The sequence below is a fragment of the Palaemon carinicauda genome, chromosome 31 (genome assembly GCF_036898095.1).
Source record: "Palaemon carinicauda isolate YSFRI2023 chromosome 31, ASM3689809v2, whole genome shotgun sequence".
NCBI lineage: Eukaryota > Metazoa > Arthropoda > Malacostraca > Decapoda > Palaemonidae > Palaemon > Palaemon carinicauda.
The window spans coordinates 25,051,290-25,079,178 of record NC_090755.1 but is presented as its reverse complement, the minus strand read 5'-3'; the positions used below and the strand labels follow the sequence as shown (position 1 = coordinate 25,079,178).

The 27,889-nt window shown below is 36.7% G+C and overlaps 1 protein-coding gene across 5 annotated transcripts in view; it reads left to right on the top strand.

Annotated features, from left to right (window-relative positions):
• LOC137624358 (uncharacterized) overlaps window positions 1-27,524 on the top strand; it is a 336,909-nt gene extending 309,385 nt beyond the window's left edge. For 4 of the 5 annotated variants that reach the window (XM_068355055.1, XM_068355057.1, XM_068355058.1 and 1 more), the window contains 2 exons: window positions 15,039-15,128; window positions 25,237-27,524. In XM_068355055.1, the coding sequence (XP_068211156.1) occupies window positions 15,039-15,128; window positions 25,237-25,413 (267 nt within the window). In that variant the 3' untranslated portion in view covers window positions 25,414-27,524. Of the gene's footprint in view, window positions 1-15,038; window positions 15,273-25,236 lie in introns of those variants that run through there. The other variant, XM_068355059.1, reaches the window with a different exon arrangement.
• The last annotated feature ends 365 nt before the right edge of the window (window positions 27,525-27,889 follow it).

Genomic DNA, 27,889 nt, shown 5'->3' with positions numbered 1-27,889 from the left:
ATTGGTTACCTTGATCAGGAACCTTATGATCAGTTACAATTATTGGCAACTTTATGATTGTTTATTGCAATTGGGAACCGTAATATCATTTAATGTAATCGTGAACCTTGTAATTGGTTACCATAATTAAGTATCTTGCGATTAGGAACCACATGATCTTAAAAAATGGTCAGAACTTTTACTTGTGCCTCAAGTGATCATTGTCTTTAAATCACCAGGGAACTAATTTAATTCACCTGGTCGTTTTTTCCCAGCACACCTACTGCCTAAGAGAATGAGGAAGAAATCACTGATGCTAAGGATAACAGATCTGGCTGTCTCTCTCAAGACATTGACCTATTCCTCTGCATGATTTGGTGGAAGGAGTAACACTATACCAAAACCCAAAAACGTGATCGAGCGCAATCGTTGCCGGTCAGGACATTGGCAGCCGTCCTCACCCCTCTCCTGCCTTGGATGTTTCTAAGATGCTTCAACGATGCCATCATGTGAAATTTCCCAACTTGCCGATACTGCTCCTCGACCTAGATTGATCCACATTCTGAGGCTTATCCATGACTGAGTTTACCCAGATGTAATGGGTTTTACATCTTGGCCTTACTTAGAGGGTTGGAACAAGTGAATTTTCAAATCAGATATCAGCACTCGGACAAGCATTGAGATGCCAAACAGATGACTATCAGCATGATTCCTCTCCAACCAAGATCTTTCGTATCTTCTTTGGGAAGAAGGCACTTTGAGGGAAGCTTTGTTTGGCAATTCCAACTTCCTTAGAGTAATTTAATTCCTTACACTATAGTTATCAAGAGGGTCCTAATTACTGAACTTTATGCTGACACCCTCCCTGATCAATCGGATTAACTGAGTCCACACCGATGGTACGGACCCTGATAGTGACTCAAGAGTACACTATGTTACGACATCCAAGTCTTCAACCATGGAAGCTACTTCCTTCGCTACCCTCCAAGCAACATCAAGGTTCGATCACTGGGCTGTCGTAATCACTTTCTGCAATACAACCGAAAGCATGTTAGCCCTAAGGATGAGAAGATACATGGATCTGATCCATTCAAATGCCGAAAACAAAGAAGTCTTCTTGATGCACCTTTTAGCGGCCCTTTGGGCTATTCAAAGCACCAAGGAGAGAGAATATGGTTGCTTCCGTTTTTCTAGACACGGGAGTTGAGAGTATACATTAATCCCTCACATATCGCGGTTAGTGGGGACTAGAACCGACCGCTATAGGTGAAAAACCACGAAGTAGGTTCCCTCCCTATTTTTTTAATACAGTACGTACATTTTTTGTGTACAGTACATGTACAGTACATGTATATATAATAACAATAAGTGTATATTAACCCTATAAATGCATATGTTATCATCAGAACATTAAAGAATCATGTAAATAAGTATTGATAATATAAATTATATACTGTACATAAAATAAAGTACTGTACTGTATAAATACTGTAATATAAATACTGTACGGTATTTAATACATTACGTATACTGTATGTACATTTACATTTATACATAATGTATAAATATTATAAATAGAGTGTAAGTGTACATGTACATACATATGTAGATATAGTGTATGTGTATATACTGTAGATATGTTTTTAGAAGTACTGTATTTTATTCTTATAACAAGATACGTAACTCACCTCTAACAATGATGATGATCTTGATAAATGAGGATGAAACACTTATGCAGTATGATGGAGGTGAAGAAGAGGAAGATGATTTACTGCACAGGTTAATGAGAGCTTGACTGCTCCTCAGGTGACGCCTCATCGTCAGTTGATATGGGCGGTGGATTGTCAACGACAGCTTACAATAGAGCTGGAGAAACTGCAGGAGGCGGCTCAGTGGCTCAGTGGGAAGCCGGAGAGGCAGCAGTAGGAGTATCAGATGCTTCTGCAGAAGGTTTTCGGCACACTAGGTATATCGTGGTGGGAAGTTGTTGACGTTTTTTCATCTGAGCAAAGATGCTCGTGGTCAACGTCATTACACCGTCAATATGGTTACTAAATTCGATGGTTCTGACCATATTATCGTCGATTTCCTGCGCCCTTTGTTGCATAGTCCGTTCCATGTTGCAGATCTCTTGTAGGTTGTCCAAGGTAAGGCCACGTTCTTCAGCTTCGTCATCGTCGCCGACGTCAGCTGCCTCTTCTTTTTTTCCTCACTCGCTGACCCTCTTAATGAGAGAATGCCTTGATGAAGTCATTGAGCTTCAGCACGGCATTTCATTCCCGTGCTGAATCTTGGTGACGGGCAAGAGGGCTCTCGAACTTCGGGAAATTGCTCCCCCAGTTCGAATCTAAATTTCTCTCTTTCATCTTTTTCTTCTGCTTAATATTACTTCGACCTTCTCCTAATTTTATCAACTTTCTTTCATCTTGCTGTCCTATCTCTATGATTATTACTTTTCTTAGTTATATATATATACAGTATGTAGATGTATGCATATATATATATATATATATTTATTTATTTTATTTGTTCATTTATTTATCTATTTTTTTCTATTTTATCTAAATGCCGTGGATATTTCCACATTCGTTATTACTGCCTGCTTAGATGAATGGGAGAAGGGATCACGGTTGGGAGGTACTCGCATTCAAAGCTATATATGAGAGTATTGGATGATTTCAGCCATCCCAAAGATGGTTTGGACCTTTTTGGCGGAACTACTCTCAAGGGTTGGGTCATCGGAATCCAGGGGGATCCAATCCTTGAGGTGGGACTCTTGGCTTTTGGCCGGAAGCCCATCATTACAGATATGGGGAGGATGATTCCATATTACTTTGGTCTCAGTCCTAACAGGCAGGTTTAGCTTACACCTGTGCCTCTATATCTGTTTTGATGCTATCCTTTGGGTAGGGTATGGAGTGGACCATCGGGGAAGTATACTCTCATTGTGCCGATAGTGGACAATACAAATTTCCTTTCCAACGTATGATACTTTCTTATAATTCTCAAGCAGGTACCCAACAAAACAACAACAAAAAACATGAAAATCCCACCCTTAAATATGGACCCTTCAAATACTGACTCCCCATCCCCTGGATTTGCTGACTCCCCCCGGCACTGTTGACGACTTCTGCTACTGTAATTAAGGAAAACTCTGTTGACGACCTTCGAACTAAAAAGGACCACTCTACTGATGTTAAAAAATCTAGCAATTTGGGTAACACAGGGAAACTACGATTCCTTCATGTTTCCCAAATCCCATTAGAGACCAATTATGATGATATATATAGAGCATTTGAGTGCTATGGATTGATAAAGGAAATAAGGATGAGACTTGGAGATGAAAAATGGGACTCTTGGATATCTTTTGAAAGTCATGATGAAGCGTTTAATGCCATAAGTAATATTAGTAGTATCAAAATTAATGAATTGAACATCATGGGAGCTCTTTGTGATAAGGTCCCAAAGGAATTGGATGTGTACAAGCCTGCTGATTGGTTTGAAAAAGATAGAAATGTACCCATGCCTTCACAGAGAAAACCCAAACCACCAATGTGGCTCTTAGCTGAACCTAAAGGGATAATAGGGAATTATTTTAAGATATGTAAGTTTATCCAAAAAAAAGTAGGAACCATACCACCTGGAGATATATCTCGTTTTGGGAAGAACAGTTATCTCATCCATGCCAAATCTTCAACTCAGTCTGCAATACTGTCTAACTTACAGACAGGCAGTGATGAAATTACATTGGAAATGAAACCTCATCTAAATTTTAGTTATGGAAGGGGAGTGGTCTTTAATAAGGACCTATACGAATTTACAGAGGAGGAGATACTTTCTATGTGTCCATTAAATGTATGGAAAGTGCATAAGGTTCCTGGAACTTCAATGATTATACTTACTTTCCAGGATGCTGATGTACCTTTCCATATTTTTATTGAAAATGAAAGGATTAAAGTTCGGCCTTTCAAACAAAAGCCCCTGCAATGTTTTAATTGTTTTAAATTTGGACACCCATCCAAAGTTTGCAAAAATGGAAAAATGTGTGGTATTTGCTCCAAAACTTATCATGGAGAATGTACACTTGAGGCCAGGTGTTCAAATTGCAATTTGAATCATAAATCAACTGATAGGAGATGTGAACTGTATAAGTTGGAGGAAGCTGCCCTAAACAAATCAAGTTTAGAGCACATAAGTGTGGGACATGCAAAAAGAATGTTGAATAAATCAACCAGCTATGCAATGGCCTTAAAATCAAAGGTAAATTTACCACAGGAGACAGCAACCCCACTTAGCACTGCCAGTAATCCTAAGAAAAGAAATACAACCTCTGATAATAAAGTACTGCATGACAAGGTAATCATATTGCCTTCTGAGGCTTCGCCACAGCATATTAAAAATGGGTCATTGCCCATTTCTGTACAGCCTTCGTCCCCCATTACCAACAATAGTACTAACCTCTCCCAGGCCATGTCCTTGCCTGATTTGATGGAGATGCCACCTGACACCAAGTTACCAGGTGCACCTGTATTGGGGAAGGGGCAAAAACCTGGTAGCTCAAAACCTACTAATCGGAAAAGAGAGAGACCTCCATCTCTCTCGCCCCCTTCCATAAGAAATATCAAAATTACGACGTCAAATAAATATGATGATTTGTCTGTTGATATTTCTGATCTGGAAGTCAATTTAAATAAATCGGAAATTCAAGTGGAGGTCCACCAACCTCCTCAACAATCAGATCAAAAAGACAAAAAGAAAATCATAAATTCTAAACCCAATCTATCAAGACCCTCTTTAATAAAACCACCTAAAAATAGTGTTACTGTAGATCAAAAACTACTAATGGGAAGACTCCATCCAAGGGGTCTGCCAAATTATAAACCATAGTTTTTTCCTCCATTTTGCAATGGAATTGTCAGGGTTTAAGGGCCAAATATGAAGAACTTAAGCTCCTTATTCATGAGCATTCCCCCATAATTATTTGTCTACAGGAGAGCAAACTTGATCATAATACCCCTTGTCCTCGCGAATACATTAGTTATAGGACACCATATGATCACCAAGTGGGGAGCCATGGCGGAAGTCTCATATACGTTCGTCGAGATGTTCCCCAAGTTTCTCTGTCTATTCATACACCTCTGCAGGCAGTGGTTGTACAGATCGACATAGGGCGAAAATATACAATTTGTTCTCTGTACTTGCCTCCAAATGATAACATTTTGTATGACAACTTAGTGGAGGTGATTCAACAACTCCCTCAACCTTTTCTTTTACTTGGAGATTTGAATGGTAGACATCCTTTGTGGGGTGATGTTTTAGCAAACACGAGGGGAAATATCATATCATCAATTGTGGAAAATGAAGATGTGGGACTCCTTAACACAGGAGAGCCCACACACTTTCATGTCCAGACAGGTACCTTGTCATGTATTGACATATCAATCGTAAGCTCTAATTGCCTTCTCGACTTCGATTGGAGAACATTAGTTGATTGGCATACTAGTGATCACGCACCAATCATCATAAACACCAACAATGGTCCACCTTTACAGGGATCGCCACGATGGAATCTTGACAAGGCGGACTGGGATAAATTTCGTGAGCTAAGCGAAATTGAGGGGGATGCAGGACAAGTTGATAATATCGATGATGCCATAGACTTACTGAATGGAACTCTCCATACAGCAGGAGTCAATTCAATTCCAAAAACAACAGGGTTATTCAAACGACGACCAGTCCCGTGGTGGTCTTCAGAACTAACTGCCCTGCACAGAGCCACATGAAGATCTTTAACACGATTGCGTAGACGCAGAACTGATGAGAATTTAATTATGTACAAGAAATGTAGAGCACAGTTCCGTCGTGCCATGAAAGAAGCAAGGCGCCAGTCATGGATGTCTTTTGTTTCCTCCATTAACAGTAGAACACCACCATCTTCTGTGTGGAGGAAAGTAAAAAAGATAGCTGGCAAATTCACCCCCAACCCACCACCAGTGTTGAAGGTGAATGGCCAGTATGTAACTGAAGCAAATGATGTTAGCAATGCCCTGGCTAATCATTTTTCAAAAGTATCCAGCAAGTGTGAAGGAGCCCCTGGTCACCAGTATAGGAGCACTGAAGAAAAGAAAATTTTAAATTTTGCAACAAGAAGGGAAGAGTCGTATAATTCTCCTTTCACTGAAAGAGAATTTGATTCCGCACTTGCTCATTGCAATGATACAGCCCCTGGACCCGATGGAATTCCATATGCAATGATTAAACATGTACATTTTAATACAAAGCTATTTATTTTAAGTATTATTAATAGAATATGGCATGATCATAGTTACCCAAGTGTTTGGGAACTAGCCATTATTTTAGCCTTTTTAAAACTGGGTAAAGACAAGTTTTTAGCAGCAAACTATCGTCCTATTGCACTGACGTCTTGTTTATGTAAAATCATGGAGAAGATGGTCAATGCAAGGCTGATGTGGTACCTTGAAAAGAAAGGTATTTTATCACCGATTCAATGTGGATTCCGAAAAATGCACTCAACGACTGATGTGTTGATACGACTAGAGTCTTCTATTTGTGAAGCCTTTTCTTCCAAACAGCACCATGTTACAGTATTTTTTGACCTTGAAAAGGCATATGATACCACATGGAGATATGGTATACTTAAAACCATTCATGAATTGGGATTGAGAGGAGAGCTGCCACTATTTATTCAGGCATTTCTTTCACGTAGAGTTTTTCAAGTGAGAGTGGGGGAAACTCTATCTGAGAGTAAGTGCCAGGAAGAAGGAGTTCCTCAGGGTAGTGTGCTGAGTGTAACCCTTTTTGCACTAGCAATTAATGGGATATCCTCAGCCATTCCCCAGGATGTTCTCTCAACATTATTTGTGGATGATCTCTCAATATCATTTGCTGGCACCAGAATGGCAATGGTTGAGAGAAAAATCCAACTCTCTATTGATAAAATTATCCAGTGGGCTGACATGAATGGATTTAAGTTCTCGACAAGTAAAACTACCGTTGTCCATTTTTGTCGTATCCGGGGAGTACATCCAGACCCGGATATATACATTAAAGGTCAACGGATACCATGTGCAAGAGAAGCTAAATTTTTAGGTTTGATATTTGATTGTAGGCTGACATGGGTTTCTCACTTAAAAGCATTAAAAGCTAAATGTGTTGAAGCTCTGAATATCTTAAAAGTATTGTCCCATACATCGTGGGGGGCAGACCGCAATACCATTTTAAAATTATACAAGCCCTTGATTTTTTCCAAAATTAGTTATGGTTGTGAGGTATATTCTTCAGCTACCCCAAGCCGGTTAAAAATATTAGACTCGATACATCATGCAGGTATTAGATTGTCTACTGGAGCTTTTAAGACCTCGCCTATCCCAAGTCTCCTTGTTGATGCTGGAGAGTTACCTTTAGACCTTTACCGAATGTCTTCCATTCTTCGGTATTGGTTTAGATTGCAAAGACTCCCTAACTCTCTAGCTTTTCAGACTGCAAGCCTTGTAAGACATACATCATACTTTGAGTTGCACCCAAAATCTCCTCAACCTTATGGCTTTCGGGTGAAACGATTATTAAATAGTCTGGATATAATTAGAAATAAGGTACTGTACTTCCATTCAAGGTATCATCAACGCCTCCATGGAAGTTACCGGAGATATCTTTTTGTAAATATTTTATTGGAGATAAGAAGAATATGTCAGACCTAGAAGCCAGGTCTCTTTTTAATGAACATGTTAGAGAACATAGAGGATCAACTTTTATCTATACTGATGGCTCCAAATCTGATGCTGGCGTTGGATTTGGAGTACATAGTAATGGTTTTAATTGTAGAGGTGCACTTCCTCTGACCGCTTCCATATTTACTGCCGAACTGTATGGCATATTAATCGCTATTGAGAAAATAGCGTTGGAGAAGGAGGGTAATTTTACAATTTTTAGTGATGCAAATGGAAGTTTTTAATTCTAATAACCCTCTAGTTTTAAAGATTTTAGAATGGCTTTTCATTATTGGACGGAGAGGTATAACAGTTCAATTTTGTTGGGTTCCAGCACATGTAGGTGTGTCCGGGAATGAGAAGGCAGATTCACTGGCTAAGGAGGCTGCATCCAAGTTGCTGCCAAGAAGGTATCCCATTCCCTGTGATGATTTCTTACCTGACATCAAGAAATTGGTTTGCAATAAATGGCAACAGCAATGGGATAGTCAGGATGGCAATAAAATGCGAGAGATAACAAATGACATATCTCCTTGGAGGTATAATATGATGCCCCGAAAATGGGAGACGTCTCTTTGTCGTCTCCGTATTGGTCACACTCGGTTGACACACGAGTTTCTGCTGAAGGGCCAACACCAGCTGTATTGTGACGACTGTTTAGTACCTCTAACAGTAAGGCATTTGTTGACCGAATGCCCCAATTATAACAACTTGAGGAATAGATATTTGTTTGAGGCTCGAGGTGAGGGTGGCAGGTTCATCCTTGCCAAGATTCTTGGAAATGATGTGTCCTACCATGCAAGTGGCATTTTTAGATTTATTTCAGAAGCAGGTCCTCTGAAAAATATTTAACTTTTATGACATTCAACTTTTATGATTTTAATTGAATACTCTTTTATTTTTTATTTTATTTAATTTTTTATTTTTGTATACATAAGTTAAATGTTACCGGCGTCAATGACCTTAGATGTCAGGATGCCTGAAAACTTTAAATCAATCAATCAATCCTCACTCGCTGATCTTGTCATTTCGACAAGGTCCTTGTCGGTTAGGGGCTCCGAGTGGCACTCGTTCAGTGAGTCGACGTCTTCCGTCGTCATGTCAGAGAAACCTTTGTTGACTACTAACCGTGCCAGCCTCACAGCCTTATCTACGGCGGAGTGGTGAACTTTGTCTGGCGTAAATTCCTCATAGTCATGAATAACGTCTGGCCACAATGTTGTCCAACTTGCATTCAGTGTTTGCTCTTTCATCTTATTAAGAGCAGGAACGCTGCAAAGGCCAAACCTCCTCTTGAATTTCTCGAACCAGCCCTTGCTGGCAACAAAACCACATTTTTCTCGTGGGGCAGGATCATCTTCGTCGTCGTCATCATCACCTTCGTTGTCTTCGTTGGATTTTCCTTCAGGAACGAGGCTATCATACAGGGTTTTGGCTTTGGTTAGAATCATGTTGGTATCGAGACTAACATTCTTTTCCCGACAGTCCGATATCCACATTGATAACGCATTCTCCATTTGCACAATCGTCTTATTATGAGGAGTCACAACGCGCTTAGTGTCCTTGGAAAATGTTATTGAGGCAGATTTACGTATTTTTGTTTCATCTTTTTTTATGTAGCGAACCGTCGATTCATTCACTCCGTAAATGCGGGCAACAGACGCATAGCTACTGCCTGCCTGAAGCATGTCCAATAATTTCTCTTTCTTGTTCACTGTCATTATTTCTTGGGTTCACTAAAGGATGTAGAGGTTAGAGGACGTTTAGGAGCCATTTTCAAGGGCGTCACAGGCACTATTTTACACTAAAAAATCACAAGAAAACAGCTAAAAGTTCCATGCGGTAAGACTAAGCAACACAAGCAAAGCGAGAGAGAACAATGAATGCGGTCTCCCTTTGCGGGGCGCATGGCAGGGAGAGATGCTGGGTAAAGCGTCTCGGCGGCTCGGCTAATCAGCTTGCGAGATTCTGGAGCCGAGATGGCCAGCGAATCTGAGAGGTGGATTTTGAGTTGTGCGCCATCTCTGTGTTGATACCTGATGTTCTACTGTACTCTCCCTGCCTTCTGCTAGTGCCCACGTAACTTTTGCACCATTTTTTATAATTTTTGATGAATATTTTTGAAAATCCACGATGCACTGAGGCCGCGAAATGGCAAGGGATTACTGTACGTCCGCAACGGAACGCATTAGTATGAGAGCTGCAGCCTGGTTCTCACAAACAGAGCATACATCAGTGTGTAATGCCAGAAGAAGGCACAAACAGGTCTTCTCTTCCGTTGATCAATTACCCACTAAGAACATAGACCCTTCAAAGATAACTATTCCGCATTCCCTATCACATTGTTAGCGATTGCTGATGAATACTCGTGTGACTTAAATATCGAATCTGTTCCTCCTGGCTCTTCCTCCCTAGTATACCTCTTGACAGCACTGTCTTATCACCGGCAACCTGTCCTTCCAGGAAGATGGATAGTCAAAGGTAAGAAAGACAAGATTACAGAATTCACTAACTTCCCGAAGCTCTACGAGGTGGGATATGCTGAGACTTGCATGCTGATTTCCCAACACTAGACTTTGGATACATGGGTCACTTCATATCCTAGGGAAATTTCTGGCAGATTCCTACAGGCTGATTCCCATCACATTTTTTGGGGAATATCTTCAGCTAGTGCATAGGCAATGTGCCCCTCATCCTCTCATCACCATACCACTGGGTCCAAGAATAAGGTCGGAGTTCTTCTCTTCGGCTCCTGATACCACCCAAGGATCCCAGACTCCAGGAGCAGTGCCAGGTTTTTAGGGTTGAGTACCCAAGCACTAAGCCCTCGTTTTCACAGGAAGCGCCTCAGACCCAGGACAGCCAGGATTCCCTACCAGACCGTAAGGCTCCTCTATCTAAGGAAGAAGAGCCAAGAGTGAACGTTCCTAGCTGTGTTCTGCTCTGTTCGTTCGGTCACTGTGGTTGGGGAAGCTCTGCCTTCTTCTCCAAAGGGAAGATCTGTTTTCGACCTGTTGTGTAGCCCTCCACCTCGTGCCAAACATAGACTTGAACTTCTGTGGTTGACGCTTGTAAAGGACATAATGATGAAAATAGGGGACTAAGTAAAGGGATTCCCTAAGATCCTTGAACTCCTCTCACCAGATTCCTATACCCATGCCCAAGCAAAGGAAATACTACCGAGTGTTGGATGCCAACCCTTCTTCTCTTCCACTGGATTCAGCTGTTGCAAAGCTGACCCTGTGATGCTCATCAGACAGCCTCTTCTCCATTCCTGTCTCCTAGTCAGGTGGAGGCTTCTAACATAGAGAAAATAACAATGAATGCTCTGCAGGCTATTTCTTGGATTGACAACTAGTCGGGTACGGTTGGCTAACTATCCAGTACAAAAGATCTGTCAAACTGAAAGAGGGCGGCTCTGAAAAATATCATGCTGTTGTGGGCCAAGGTTGTGGAATATTTCATGTTCCAGTTGACATCCCATTAGACAAATTGGGTTTGGCAGGATGCTGTAACCGCCAGATTCCATAAGAGGATAGGGAAGCGGGAGCGCATGACCCTGAGGAATGCATCATTGTAGCACCCATTTCTCTTTCTGCAAACGCCATCGCCACAGCAACAGAGAACTGACGGAAGGAAACACAGGACTCCATAAGGCAGAGGGCCGTTTCGTTTTCACAGCCCCAACCCTCTACCTCAGATACTGCTAGACAATGAACTTGCATCCCCAATCTCGGCAAATCTTTTACTAGGGGAACCAACGGGATACAATTCATCCTGAAGAAGCCTGCCCAATCTTTTCAGCCCAGACAGGGTCAAGACCAACCCAGGGGAAGAGTAAAGGGAGAGGAAATGTTAGGACTGGCAATTCCCCCACCTTATGACCCAGTGGGGGATTCCTTCAAAGGAAGTAGAAGAGGAGATGGTTGTACGTGTTGGAGGACTGGACCATGCAAGTCCTGCAGTCCAGGTACCACCCCCCATTCATCAACTCTTCCCCTCCTCTAATTCCTCCACTGATAGAATCTTTATCATACAAGGAAGGTTCAGACAGACATCAAGCCTTTAACAGGAGATCTGAGAGATAATCTAAAAGGATGCTCTCTGGGAGGTAGAAGATGGGTCCCTCGGCTTCTACAGTCGACTCTTTCTAGTCAGGAAGGCGTCTGGAGGCTGGTGATCCATCATCGATCTCTTGGCCCTGAACTTGTTCATCTGGTAGACCAAGTTCCAGATGAAGACAGTAACCACAGTCATCTACTGTAAGCCGTCAGACCAAGAGTGTTTACAGTATAGTCATTCTGGATCTGAAAGACACCCACTTTCCCTATACCTCTGACATCCAGGAATTTCCTGTGTTTTACAAGGTCAAGTAATGTATAGCAGTTCTTCACGAGGGTCTCCCAACTGGTATTGTCTTAGGGCCTTATTATCGGGATTTATATGCTACGGTACTTAGACAACTGTTTACTTCTTGCAGACTCGGTAGAGACCCGCCTGGATCACCAAGACAGACTCCACAAGTGTTTTCAAAATCTGGTGATCTTGACAAATCTAGAGAAGTCTATCCTCTCTCCAACTCAGATGCTAGTCTACTTGGGTTTGGAGATAAACTCGCAGCGCGGGAAAGTCTGCCCATCAGAATACAGAATTTCTCGGCTACTTGATGCTGCCTTCCCTTTTATTCAACAGCTTCAAGTTCCAGCTTGACAATGGCAGTTGTGGCTGGGACATTTAGGTTTGATAGGATTCCAAGTTCCTGGGGTGGCAAACTTTGTACGAGGTACCTGCAATGGGATCTGAAGTCTTCTTGGTCCCAGCATCGGGGTGATTCCCAGATGATGATCCAAGTGAGACCGCAAGGCTGGGAGAATCTTCTCTGATAGTCAGACTGGGCAAACCTCAGGTAAGGGTGTACCATAGCAATAGCTCCCCGGAATTCATGCTCTACATGGAAGCTTCCACCGAAGTTTCGGGGGCTCATCTTGACCATCGGTTAGTTTCAGGAAAGTGGTAGGAGCTGCATCGTCTGGAACACCTCAACAATTTGGTGTTGAAAGAAGCAAAATTAGTAGTACAATATTTTTTCACCATTTCTAAGGACACTCGGTAGTGTTGATGAGTAACAACACCGCCTTAGTGTCTTATATCTGCAAGCAGAGAGGCACTGTTTCCCATCGTCTGTGCCAACTGGCAGTAGAGACACTTCAATGGTCAGAGGAGAACGTGCTCTTCTTCTCAACCCATTTCATCCCAGGCAGAAGGAACATCTTTGCAGATTATCTGAACAGAACTCATCATTTGTGGAGAATGGTCTCTTTAAGTCCTCAGATAGCAACAAAGGTAATGACTTTGTGGGCTTTACTGAACATTGACCTGTTTTCCATCTTAATCAACACAAAGCTTCCTGTGTATACTGCTCTCTAGTTCTGGATTCTTCAGAAGCGTTCTAAGACACTTATTCAGCATCCGTGAGGCGGATTTGACTTCTACGCTTTTCTGCCCTTTTGCCTTCTGAGACTCCTTGACAGCTGTTGCGATACCTCCAAAAATCCTTAGCATCATTTTATCAACCCAAGTTTGCTGTCTTCTGTGGTTGATGTTGTGGGAGTGGTAACCATCAACTCGAAGCCACTCTTCCCATAATTGCTGCCTTTTTTTTTTTACCTCTGTAAAGAGAAACTTTTCTCCTTTTCACTGGTAAAAGGCTGTCACCTGGGGCTTGAGCCAAGCCTCTAGTCTTATCAAGGTGGATATTTCTTCTTCGGAGGCAATTTCTTTTAGCCTTATATGGAGCTTTGAGCAGTCTTGCGCTCTAGTCGAGGTTAGCCCACCAACTTGGAACATGGTCAAAGTTCTAAGCTCTTTAAAGAGGTCCCCATACAAACCTCTTAGGCACCCTGAAGACGGTGTTCCATCTCACCCTGGCATCTGCTAAGCTGGTTTGTGAATTTCACGGGCTATCCTTTGACATCACCTATTCAAGGGGGATGTAGGGAGATCTCTCTGAGCTTCATCCCAGAGTTCATTGCTAAGACCCAGAATCCTGCTTCTTTGGACCCCAGGTTTCTTATTTTTCAGGTGATTAGTCTTCATAAGGTAATTGATGATCCTGATCAACTTTACTGTTTCCTGTAGGTGCATTGGGGAGCTAACTTAAGTGTACCAGGGTAGCCATACCTTTCATTCAGAACCTGTTTGTTAGCACGGAGAAGTTATTTCCCAATCCTTGGAATCCTCCACGAGGAACACTCGTATCAAGGCCCATGACGTCAGGTATTGTGACTCACAGGACTATGGAATTTTACTCTAAGTCGTGTAGTAACTACTCAGCAGGTGGTTTATCTTTCCTTGCTTCGTAACAGGAACAGTATCTGCAGATCAAGGGCTGAGATTATGTTTTAGTCTAGAATGAAAGTGAAGATTGACTGGTCTTTTCTTTTCAATCTTCGCCTCCCTTGGGGTAGAGCATCATAATGCTCACCAAGTGGACTAGATTTGAAATAGTTAAGCTCATTTTGCTGTCAGCTATAGGGTGTATAAACACTCTCGAGTCTGTTCCCCACATTTCTTTCGGGGGGAAATTTGATGAACCAAACAAACTTATTATTGTTCTACTAACAAGCACTGTTTTAGCTTTGAGCTCATCACAGTGAAGTACAGCTCAAATTTCTCCTCCCCTCTCCTTTGCACAGGCCAGGATTTCCATCAGCCATCTCTTGGTTTATGAGGTGTAGGAACTCAGACTTTTGCATCCCGTGCAAAGCCTGAGATTCCGGGTTGGTTTTCCTGCCAGTTGGAATGGGGACTTCCGCTCTCCTAAGGATGAGTCTCCTATTTTAAAGAATGATGGTTTCTATTTGTATTGGAACAACTGACAAATTTTGAAAATAGTTTGTATTTTTCCTAACTATACAAACCTGAGTTCTTAACTCAAACCTTCCTGCCATCACCATCCCAAAATGAATCCCAGCTGTAATTCAGTTGAGGTGAAAGCGAGCTGAACCACCACCCTGCCGGTTATTTACACCTTGTTAAAAGTTGAACTGCCTGTATTTCTAGCCTGTGCTGTAATTCTACTCCTTTGGTAAAGAACTCGGTTTTGTATAGTTAAGAAAAAAGAAAATTATTTTTTAAAATTGTCATATTACATGAAAATTTTATTTTTCTGTAAACATATTTTCCATTTTCTATTTTCAGATTTAACAAAATAGTGAATTTTCTTTTATTCTATTGCATGGTTGGCCAATAGTCATGTAGGACCTTTGAGCCAAACATACTGGTAATTGTTTTCATATTCTACTTTGTTTAATGTCTTATGTTTTCTTTCAGACTTTGTCAGTTGAATTCATCCATGACCATGAAGGAAAAGCTGCAATTCAGGAGTACATGACTGGTCTTGGTTATTATGTTCATTCAGAGGTAACACATGCTAATTGGCTGGCAAATGACTTTATTTTTGTAAAAAAATGAGGTTATCAACAGTTGTAGCTAATTTTTATTACTTTTTTGTGTATATATACCGACACATCCTATGTATGCTGTTAATTAAATATTTCTAGGTGATGTTATTACTTTAAAATATCAATGAGATCTATGAAAAGGGGGAAATGTAGTTTCCTGTGATTTTATTCTATTGTTCTGCATGTTGTAGTATGACACTTGTAGATGATGTGAATGTGAAAGTTATGAATGACAAATTATTTTAATGTGATGCTGATTTGAGGACAAGCAAGGATCTCAAGTTGTTAGTTCACTTATGATGCTATGAATATTATAGCATCCACTATCAGAGTTTCAGAATGTTTTGATGTTTTTAAGTACAATATATTGTACTTAAATATGTTTGTCCAAAGTAAGAAATTTAAGTGGAAGGAATTGTCTCACAAATTCAGCATGACTTTGACATATATATAATACCTCTTTAGTTGGTATGGTTATGTAGTTGTATTCTTCATATTCTTGTATAGTATGGGACCATAGATTACATTGTTCTAGGATAGCAACAAAGCGGTAATAGTGTAATTGTAGTTCTTCATTAGATCATATTAATTGGTTAGGTTGTGGTCACATGGGTTGGAAGGTCATCATTAACTTAATGTCATGTTCTTTTATGTTGAAGCCAAAGATTTTGTGCCTTTTGGTCATTATCAAAATTTATTTCTTCCAAAGATGAAAATACTTGGAAATACTCTTGGTAAGTACTATTTGTCACTTCAGTTAAATGGGTACGTTTTCTTGCCATAGAGAAAATATTTTGTGACTATTTTTTAAACCATATCTGTTGGTTGCTTGTAAGTGAAAAGTTTTGAATACACAAAATTCTATCACTGCGTGTTATATTTGAAAGATTAGTAACAAAGTATTTTTGTTTGGTTGTATGTTTTGTTAGTAAATCATACACACATTGCAGTATGATACTTGCATGTGTGTGTGTTTTGCAGTTTGTTCTTTACAGTAATGAAGTTTATATACATATGGTTCAAAAGTCATTGAAGTCCAAAATGAAAAGAAATGACAAGGGTGCGTGAGGTCTGGTTTGAAAATGGTGATTCCAGCACCAAATATACTGTGGTTACTTTTTCTAAAAGAGTTTAGGCCACAAAAGTTCTAAATGTATTAGTACAGTATCTAAATTCTGGAAGCCAAAATGTGTTTATTTTTGTAAAGATAGCGTACTGTAGCTTGTAGCAAAGTTTTAGATCATAATTAATCATGGTCATGTCACATTTGCTTTATTATTTTTGCAGGAGGGTGAGTCATTAAATGACTGTATGCATGCTTCATCTTTTTCATTTTAAATGCTTTGCATAATTTTTAGAAATGTGTTTTAAAACTCTAAACTGATGCTCTATATATTGATTATAACCTGTTTCAAAAAGCAAACAAAGTATTGATACTCTATCTAGTCTTAATGGAAAGAGTGGAATAAAACAGGTTAATTTATTTTCCTAATATTGATGCACTATATACTTTTTTTATTCTGTAAGGGAGGCATTCCAAACCTATTCTGTCAAATTTTGTATGGTAGGTGAACAGTTGTTTCAGATTTTACTGATGAGGTTTGTGTAGGCATTAAGTTTTCATTTTCATGTTTATCACAAGATACTGTAATTCTGAGCCAATTACAATCTTAGTTAAGTGGTCCTACAATCTTTTTGTATAACCAGGTGTATTCTTAATGAATGTTGGAGTAGTATGTTGAGGATGGTGAATTGTGGCTAGGGATGGGGTTTTGAATATTGGTGAAGATCAGAGAATTAAATGGGGGTAATTGCTTTATTATTTTTGCTTAAGAGACAAGATTTAAATGTTATTGGCAATTTGTTTTCATGGTACTGTTCCCTATATGTTAATTAAGTATACTGTATAAAAAATTGTTCAGGTCAGTTTTGTTTTTTTACAAAAAATAGTTTATTTTGTAAACTGGAAAGAGTTCATTTAACACTTCTGTTGTTTGACTTAAGATACTTCACTGCATGTAAAGTTTAAAGATATCTATGAGTTCATAGCATTTTCTACATGCTTCAGGTTCAAAATACACATACAGGTACTATATTCATAATTAATGATTAGAGTTTAGTATAGAATCTCACCGTAATCATGTATTGTTATTTATTAGATATTTTGGGTTTACTGGGAAGATAAAACATTTAGTGAATTTAGAAGTGCTGTAGAATAATGCATTAAGTTATAGCATAAACTTTAGCTTTTCAGTGGGCACATTATACAGCATGTGTGGTGAATTGTACATTTTATATAAAATGTGTCCCTCCATAGGTGTACAAGATTTGGGCAGACTCAAATTTTTTGCCAAGAAAAGCCAGTACAGCAGGACTATTCAACTGTCAGATAGTGAATGCTAAACCAGTTTTTGAGTATTTATATATATATATATATATATATATATATATATATATATATATATATATTTATATTTATATATATGTATATATATTTATATATATATTTATATATATATATATATATATATATATGTATATATATGTATATATATATATATATATATATATATATATATATATATATATATATATATATATATATATACATATATATATATATATATATATATATATATATATATATATATGTATATATCTTTATATATATATATATATATATATATATATATATATATATATATATATATATGTATATATACATATGTATATATCTATGTATATATATATATATATATATATATATATATATATATATATATATATATATATATATATATATAATGTGTGTGTGTGTGTGTGTATATATATATATCCGATCAAAGATCTGGTAGTAATTTTAGCCTTCCGGAAGCATTGTAAATGTTATAGATGCTGCCTGCACAAAGATCTGTCTGTAATAAATAAATATATATATATATATATATATATATATATATATATATATATATATATATATATATATATATATATATATATATATATATATATATATATATATATATATACACACAGTTTATTGTTTTTCATAAAGATAAATGTAAACCTTTCTTCATTATTCAAAGTTTATTCTTCGTTGGACAATACAAAACAGTCAATCATACACCTATTTATACAACCTTATAAAATAGTAATTTCAATAATTCTGTCTCACAATCTTGGCTTGCATAAATGGAGAATATTTTCCAAATCAAGAAATGTTTAATTTTTTATCTAAAATGTTGTGTACAGTGTCCCAGTCTTGGTTTGTAACCTTATGATTCTTCTGTAGGGTACTGTTCCTCCGATTTTCCCTATTTTACCATGCCCCTTCTAAGTGTGTGATTCTTTGGTCTCTGAGGAACACACAGTTATAAATGCCTGCTTATATGCTTATTTACATCGTTGTATTTTAGTGGTTATTTCCAGAAATTTAGATGAATATGTTGCTATTGCAAAAGGTAGTATGCATTGGCAAATCTTCACAACCTATAGAGCCCGTAAAGTTCCTCCATTGAGAAAATAAGTTTGATGTATTGTTTAAAGAGTCCTCTGAAGTAGTGAGCAGTGCAAAGTAAAAAGGAAATCCTTCATACTTCTTTTGCTCCATCAACAGCACAAATTATATTTGTAAGGATGAGCAATAGTATTTTAAGTCAAAAGAACAAAATTTGTGGTTAGAAAACTTTATATGTTCTGTTGGACAGTAACTTTTTTTTTCAATTAGGAACCACTGAGCTTATGTTAAAACTTTAGAACCATGTTATTGACCAAGTGGCACGGAACCATTTACTCCAAGTTAAGGATGGCTCCATACATTATGTGATTGATGCTGGCTGATAAATTTATCAGTAATTAGGTTTCATTTGTGGAGAGAGAGATTATGTTGGAAGATAATTAAGAAATGGATATATGTGTGAAGCTTGAATGGAACCAAAGGATTATAAGGTATAGAAAGGTGCTTACAATAGGTAATTCAATGAAGCTAGAAATCTTTTGTATTTAATGAACACATGCACCTCTGTGTTTTAACATACTGTAATTGGAAAATCTTTAAAAGTCCTAAAATTAAGTTTTCTTTTATATATTTGAAAGGGAGAGGCCATCTGTTTTAACTTGTTTACAAATATGATATACTATATTAATTAATTTTGTTTTCTTGATGTGTATGCGTGAAAATATATGTACATGTTGTTTATTATGTGGGGTTTGCTACCGTGAGTTCATACAGGGTCTATTTGAATAATTCAATGTGTAGTGATATTGCAAGAACATTTACATAAAAACACAGGTACTGTCCACCCTTGGTCTTCGCTGGGTTTAGGTAACGTAGACCACCGCAAAGATAAAGAAACTTTTAACATTGGTGCCCTCTGTTCAGTGAACTCGTAACCTCCCTAACCAGCTAACCACCATTACGTACATTAGTTTGACTAACACCCTAAATAACGTACTAAATTTTTTCATATAGCTCACCATCTGTACTGTAGGTCGTATTAGGCCTCCAGTAATTTTACAGCACAATACTTTACAAACTCCTATTTTTAAACCCTTTCCACGATAAACTTCTAAATCATCTAAAACACTAAATGATCTACTACTAAATCTCATTGTATTGTGCTCACAATCCCAGATCCTTAGAATTTAAATAATTTATTTTACTTTGTCTAATGTACAGTATATAATTTCGTTGTTTAATTTACTTTGATATGGTTTTTCTTTATTTCTCATTACAATAAATTTGAATTTATATCCCTTCTGTATATTTTCCTTTTCATAATTTTATCTAATTTTCAGCTTTTCTTTGTTTCTCCTTAATATGATTTTATTTATTTCTGAGTAATAAATTAAAATACCCTGCCTTTACATTGCAGTTTAAGTAACTAAAGTAGGAAGACAAGACTTTAGTCCAAATTCGGTACAATATATTATCATCTCACTTTTCCTCTTCCATTCTTCATTTACTATTTCCTTTTCATTTCTGTTATCACATTTTTATTGTTAATTTCAGTATACAGTACTCTCATTCCCTATGTCTTTTATTATTGCATATTATTTTTATTCCCTTTCTTATTCCTTATTATCTTTACTTCCATTTTTCTATTTTCCCACTATATTTTGTTGTAATTTTATTCAATGCATACGTTTTTATAGAATCTACTAGGTAAAACTTAATATTTCTATTCTGTATCTTTCTTTATTCTTGTTGAACCCTTTCACGATGACCGAGAAACACCTGGCAGGGCTATACATTTTTAGTTACTACCTATACGACTTATATCAATTTGTTTATTTTATGAAGAAATGATTCTCCTAAAACTTATTTATTAATAAAAAAGTGTGCATTTTTTAAAAGAAAGCTTTTCAAAGATATCAACGTATGAACACGGAATGTGTTGAGGTCTACTTTTCATTCATTTTCATTGCGTAATAAAACACTAGTTAAAACCAGCCTTCAGGAGGGAAAAAAATGGTGATGTTGACATGAACTCTGACTTGAATGAGCTAACTGGCTGTAAAGGGAACTTTATTTTTCTGTTTGATCCTTGATATTGAAATTTAGAATTAATGTTCAGTATAGCTGAAATATTTCATATCATCATGTGATAGTAACTTTGAAGATCTTTTTAAAAAAGGTTTTTCAAAATCAAGTAAGAATGTTTCAGATTATCATGAACTCTATTTTCATTATTTTTCTTCCTTGAAATAACACAATTCATCCAGAAGAAAATTATTCTATCCGAGAAATAAATAAGAGCAATAAAATTTCCACATTTTTACCTTTTTCAAAGAGAGAGAGAGAGAGAGAGGTTATTTTTTTTTATGACTGAAACGTAAATTTAAATTTTTCATCATTTTTATATTAAATATTTCTTACACGTTTGTATGTATGAGCCTCTTTAAATAATTTTTATTATTAAGATTCTTATGGAATAGATTTTTTACCATATAGTTCACATTTGTTTGCGATAAAATTGTGTAAATTATATTTGTTTGTTTTTCATTACTGTTTTACACTATAATTATTAATGTTGTTAATAATGCTATACTAGATACCATCATGTTATTACAACAAGAATATAAAGTATACAGTACAACGAGAGGTAAAAGAGAAAGAGAAGAAGCTGGGGAATAAGAATGCCACACTGCATGTTATGTGGATTATTCAAACCCCAAAGCAAAATCTACTGAGGCATGACTGTACAAATGTACTTAATAGCAATAGATCTAATATGCATCGATTATGACCAAATTTGATTTATTGTCAATAAAAAATCTCGCTGAAATTTATCTCCAGTTGATTGTTCACTTAGGGGAGAATGAATATAATGATGAATAAATTTAGAAATTCATGAGGACTTGTTCAAATTTTGTTGACTACAATTTTCAGTGTAAGTACCAATTATATTGTAACGGGCTAAAAATGAAATAGTAATTTCCTTCATGTATGTTCGGTCAAGAAATCTTTTTCTTCAAAATCTTTGTAAAATCAGTTGCAGTATTGACAATTTTATAATACTTCATTGGTATAAAGTATTAACTGTTGTACCAAAAACAATATTTTTCTGTATCTGTGTTCCTAATTGTTTGCTTTTTTCTTATTATTGGTAGTTCTTGTGAGTACAAGGCTAGTTTAATGCATGTTCTCTCTTTTTATAGTAATTTAATTACCCAAAATTCTGTGTACAGTAATGACATAAACACAAATGTGATTTCTTGGGATTTAAGATCCATTTGTTCTCAGTTGGGCAAAATACAGTACATTATATAATCATCATCGTCTCCTCCTACGCCTATTGACGCAAAGGGCCTCGGTTAGATTTCGCCAGTTGTCTCTATTTTGAGCTTTTAAGTCGGTATTTCTCCATTCATCATCTCCTACTTCGCGCTTCATAGTCCTTGACCATGTAGGCCTGGGTCTTTCAACTCTTCTAGTCCCTTGTGGAGCCCAGCTGAACGTTTGATGAACTAATCTCTCTTGGGGAGTGCGAAGAGCATGCCAAAACCATCTCCATCTACCCCTCATTATGATCTCATCCACATATGGCACTCGAGTATTCTCTTTATATACTGTAGTTTCATTTCTTATCCTGTCCTGCCATGTAACTCCCAATATCCTTCTGAGGGCTTTGTTCTCAAATCTACGAAATCTATTGAAGATTGTTTCATTTTCATACCTTGACTCATATCCATACAGTAACTTTATCTCACTAAACTGGTATTTAGTCTGATTTTATATGTTATTTCAGGCAATTTGATTTCCAAATTTTACTTAACCTACACATTGTTTGATTTGCTTTTTTCAATCTTTCACTAAACTCTAACTCTAAAGACCCTGTATTGGAGATAATAGTTGCTAAATACTTAAATGATTCTAACTCTTTAATCCTTTCTTCTTCCAGTGATATTTCATCTTCCATTGCATACTCCATTCTCATCATCTCTGTCTTTCTTCTATTTATCTTCAGCCCACCCTCGTGTGATCTTTCATGCATTCTGGTAAGCAAGCATTGCAAATCCTGTGGTGTTCTGCCAACAAGGACAGCATCATCAGAATACTTTTAAGTTTGCTAAATTCCTATCACCAATCCAGTCCAATCCTTCTCCACCATCTCTGACTGTTCTACGCATTACAAAATCCATGAGGAGGATAAACAACATAGGTGACAACACATTCCCTTGGACTACTCTGTTGTTCACTGGAAATTCATTTGATAAGACTCCATTAATATTAACTTTGCACTTGCTATACTCATGTACAGACAGACAAATTTACATATTTAAAAGGAATTCCATAATAACGCAGGACTTTCCACAAAATTGGGTGGTGCACACTATCAAAGTCTTTTTCATAGTCCACAAATGCCATCAAAAGGGGATTTCTATATTTTACGCATTGCTGTACAACGTGACTCAAAATGAGAATTTGGTCAGTGCAACTTCAACCTTTTCTAAATCCTGCTTGTTCATCTCTCAGTCTATCATCTATCTTTCTCTCCAGTCTCTTTAGAATAAGCTTACTATATATTTTCCTAATAACTAACATAAGTGTTATGCCTCTGTAATTAATACTGATCAATCAGTCAGGTCTTTTTTTTTTCCACCAAGACTCCTAACTCCCATTCATCAGGTTTTGCCTCTTCATGCCACATTCTAAACAATAATCTTGTAAATATTCTGGTACTCATTTCATTTTTGGCCAGTATCATCTTGGGAGTTATTCCATTGTATCCAGGGGCTTTCCATCTCTTTAGTTTTTTTTAGGATAGCTTTGACTTCAAACACACTGAAATCATTCATGGGAACATCAAGGTCTTCATCAGCTTCAGGTATATCAATCAAATTATTCCCTTCATATCTCCTATTCATAACCTCACTAAAGTGTTCCATCCAATATTGTCTTTCTTCATCTTTTGTTGCTATAACAGAGCCATCTCTCTTTTTTGATGGGTATATGCTGCTTCTTTTTCGAAGTCTCTAAGACTGCAAATCGATTCCTACATTCAATTGCAAATGTTTCTCTGTGCTCTTTTTCCAAAAGCTTAGTTGTATTAAACCTAGGTAGTCTATCCCTCTTTCTGTTAGGTGCTTTCAGTTTTAATTTCAGTGTGGAAATGAGGAGCTGGTGATCACTACCAATATCTGCATCTCTATAACTTCTTACATTTCTCAGAGTCCTCCTTCTGTCTTTATTAATTGTAATGTGATCTATCTGATTTTTGTTATTTCCACATGGTGAAGTCCATGTATACTTGTGGATGTTCTTGTGTTGAAAAAAAGAGTACCTCCAATGACAAGAATGTTTGCTGAATAGAAACTTATGAAATGTGCTCCATTTTCATTTGCAACTTAGAAGAATATACAGTGTATTGTGGATTAAGTTCATGAAGGATGGAGATTTACAGTAAGAAGTAATCTCCCATTGCTGTGTATGGAACTTGTTAACACAGTTGATACAGAATGTTTTTGTGTTTTTTTGAGATGTTCAAGTATTTGTTAGTTAATTTTGTATCAATAAATTACATTGCTTAGCTTTTACTATGCCTATAAGTTCCCGGTAAAATCCTTTTTACAGTACAACAATGTATACATAAAGTTGAAGGTATCCTGTGGGAGGCCATAGTTTGAATATTGTCATGTAGTAAAGTTTTGCCATTGTTGTTAATGCTTGTGAGGTATCTATATTGTTTTTAGAAATGCTGTCTATGTTGATTCTTAAAAAGATTGATGGTAGAGGTGAACATTAGCTTGCAAGAGTTACTTGAAAAGTAAATTCTCTGGCAAGGCAATTAGAATACTATTTGTATTAAAAGTAATAGTAGTACACTAAGGTTAATATTATAGGGTACTTTGATTTTTTTCTAGCAAAGTGTCTCATGGTATCTTTATGTCCAAGTAGGCTGAAGTGACTTGTTTCCCTGTACAGTAATTAATAATTCACAAAAGCTTGTTTGATGTATAGTAATATTTTTGTCTAAATTTTGAGTCCTGAGAAAGATTAGAAATTAATCATAAGTTTTTTGGATAAGGTTTGATTTCAAACATCTACAAATGTTTCAGCTATCAGGGTCAGTGATGCATGTCATTTTAGTTATTTTGGAGATTTGGTGTATATTCTTGTAAATTTTTATCAATATCAAATTAGAGAATGCATATGGTATTTCTATATAATTTTCATCATCAGTATATATGGTATTATAGTATTAATTTTTATCTTTATGATACAGTACAGTATATTGAATTAAAATATATTTTACATAATTAATACACATTACTCAACATACATGGTCACTTAATTCACAAGAATATTGAAATAAATTATTGTTTAGATGGTAAGATATTACATATAAATCCTTCAATTTTTTTACAGTTAAGTAAAGCAGTAATTGGAGTAGCATACTGTATGTTAAGCAAATCAATATTTGTTTGAGCTGATGACATTTATGTACTTCATATAGCTCTCCATTATTGTTCTACCTGGCAGTTCACCAAATTGTAGAGTACTCCAGATTTAAATCGGAACCAGTGTGATAGTTATAGTATAACCTGTGTTATTCAATTTACAGGATGTTGTCAAAGTTTTTCCTGCAGAAATACTATCTTCATTATTTTATTTTTATTCCATGAAGGGCAGAAAGCAGATCTATCAAGGTGAGCTAATAAAGGCAGTTTGGTATAATGACAAAGATATTTTTGGTTACCAACCATTTAATATTTCTATCTTGTACGTTCTGTGTTCATAATGTGATATTTATCAGACTTTCCTTCCTTAGCCTTTTCTTATGAAACATATTTATGTATGTCAATACTTAAGGTTGCTAAGGATCTGTTGCTCATTCCTATCAGCTCCTGTGTTTTCTTGCTTGTGCCAGGCAATATTGAAAAGGTGGTTTATATCTTAATTTTGTTTGGTTATTACAAATCAAGGGATGCAGAGGCTACTTTCCTTACTGGTAAATTTTGTGATGCTGTTTACTATTGCGTTAGTGTCCTGGTAATTTGTCAGCTTCATCATAATCCTGTCATTTTAATTCCTAAGGATTGCAGAAGCTTAGGTGTTAGTTTAGGAATATCTTGCAGGCAATCATTACTTGTATGTTATACAGACTTTTTGAAAAACATGTATTTTCTTGTGACAGTTGCATACATTTAGGACACAATTCATTCCTCTCTGGAGCACCATTCTCTTTTTCAGTGTCTGATCTTTTCATTGCATTATTCAAATGATTGTTGTCTTGCTCTCCCATGTATTGCCAGGTAGTTTTTCAGCCAGAACATAGAAACATGATATGAATTTGGATAGTTGGACCAAGATTTTGTAAGAAATGAGAAGAGTATCCAGTATATGCAAGGAAATAGGTTGCTTACATGTAAAATTAAGAATATAGTCGACCCTTGACATCCATATGGGTTGGAAAACAAAGATATCAGTGAAAATATACTGCCCACCATTGCAATACTCCTAGACCCCTATTTCTATGAAACTAAGGAAAATTCCTTTGTCTCACTTGGAAACATTATGATTGGCACAAGATTTAAACTAGAAAATTACATCTTTACTTAACGATTATATTAGATTATATTTAGGGTTGTCATGGCCGATGTGGTAACGTCCCTGACTGGTGAACGCCACATTGAGGTTCGAGTCCCTCTCAAACTCATTAGTTCCTTTGGTCGCTGCAATCTCACCATCTTTGTGAGTTAAGGATGGGGGGTTTGGGAAAGCCTATAGCTATACCTGCTGAGTCATCAGCCGCCATTGCCTGGCGCTCCTTGGCCCTAGCTTTGGTGGAGAGCGGACTTGGGTGCTAATCATATGTATATATGGTCAGTCTCTAGGGCATTGTCCTGCTTGAGAGGGCAATGTCAAGGTCCTTTGCCTCTGTCATTCATGGGTGGCCTTTAAACCTTTAAGCATTTAAAAGCTGTAAAAGGAATGAAACTATTATTATTTTCTGTTATATGCCTCCCTGAAAATAAACTTTTTTAATGGCAAAAATGAATGGAATGGGATGACTGTAAATTGTTATTTGCGTAGCTTCATCGGTGGTCCTTGCATGGTGTCGCAACTGGAAGAAAATTGAATTGCAGTCAAGAATTTAACAGAAAATTATTTTATTTAGATTAACCTCAGTGTGCATTTCCTTTTCCAAATTTAGAAAAAATGTAAGTGTGGGAATAAAAACTAATTGAAAATCCCTTGAAATGGTTGATTTGAGAGAGAAAAAGCCATTACTCTGCTATTATGGTGCTTTTCTCAGTTGAATTAATTGAAGGTAATATGTCTATGGAATTCTTATACGTTACAGTTGACCTGCATATTGTGCCTTACAGTGAACTGTCATTTTGGAGTCTTAATCTTTATTTTGGAAATGCTGTTTGCCCAAGTACTGTATTATAATTTTATGTCATGTGTAACTTTCAATATGGTTTGATTGGTGCGAATGTAATTCTTTCAAAACTTGTTGATAACTCTCTCTTATTGTCTACATTTCCCAAACATATTGTGTATTTTTATATTTTTTTCATCTTCGATAATGTTGGTTTTTGAGTATCATAGTTACTTTCCACCATGTTTCACATTTTCAGTCTCTAATCCTTTCTCCTCACATAGTTAATACAGTCATTCTGATAATTACAATCATTTTGTAACTATTACAATCATCATGACAGTAAATCTCTTCTTGAATTTCCCTAACAGATAATTGCTGCAACAATGATCCACTGATCCTCAGTTATCATTTTCACAACTATTTTTAAACTCATTACACATCTTTAGGAAGTAGCTTTATATAAGCAATATTGTATAAAACATCACTTAACTAATGCACCATCATTATTCATACAGCTACTGCTTTCTCATTAATCATTAGGTTAGTAATTTTGATAGCATTTATTTATTCATCTCATATAAGTTTTCAACTAATGGATGCCCAAGGTTTAAATATTTGGGTGTTAAAAGATTTTTTTAAAATGTGAATCTGCTTATGTATTATGTTTATATAGTCTTCAATGAACTGCAAAGAAATTTAAAATATAAGGATTTGATACTTAATTACGGTTTTATTGATACCAACATGATTGTGATTTGATGACGACTTCAAGGTGGAGGGTGATGAAAAGTCTCAATTATAAGGCTCTCGCAAAAATCTATTTTTGGGCTCAGGCCATGTCGTCGTGATGGAAGTTCCTTTAAGGTAGCTTCCTAGGGTATATTTG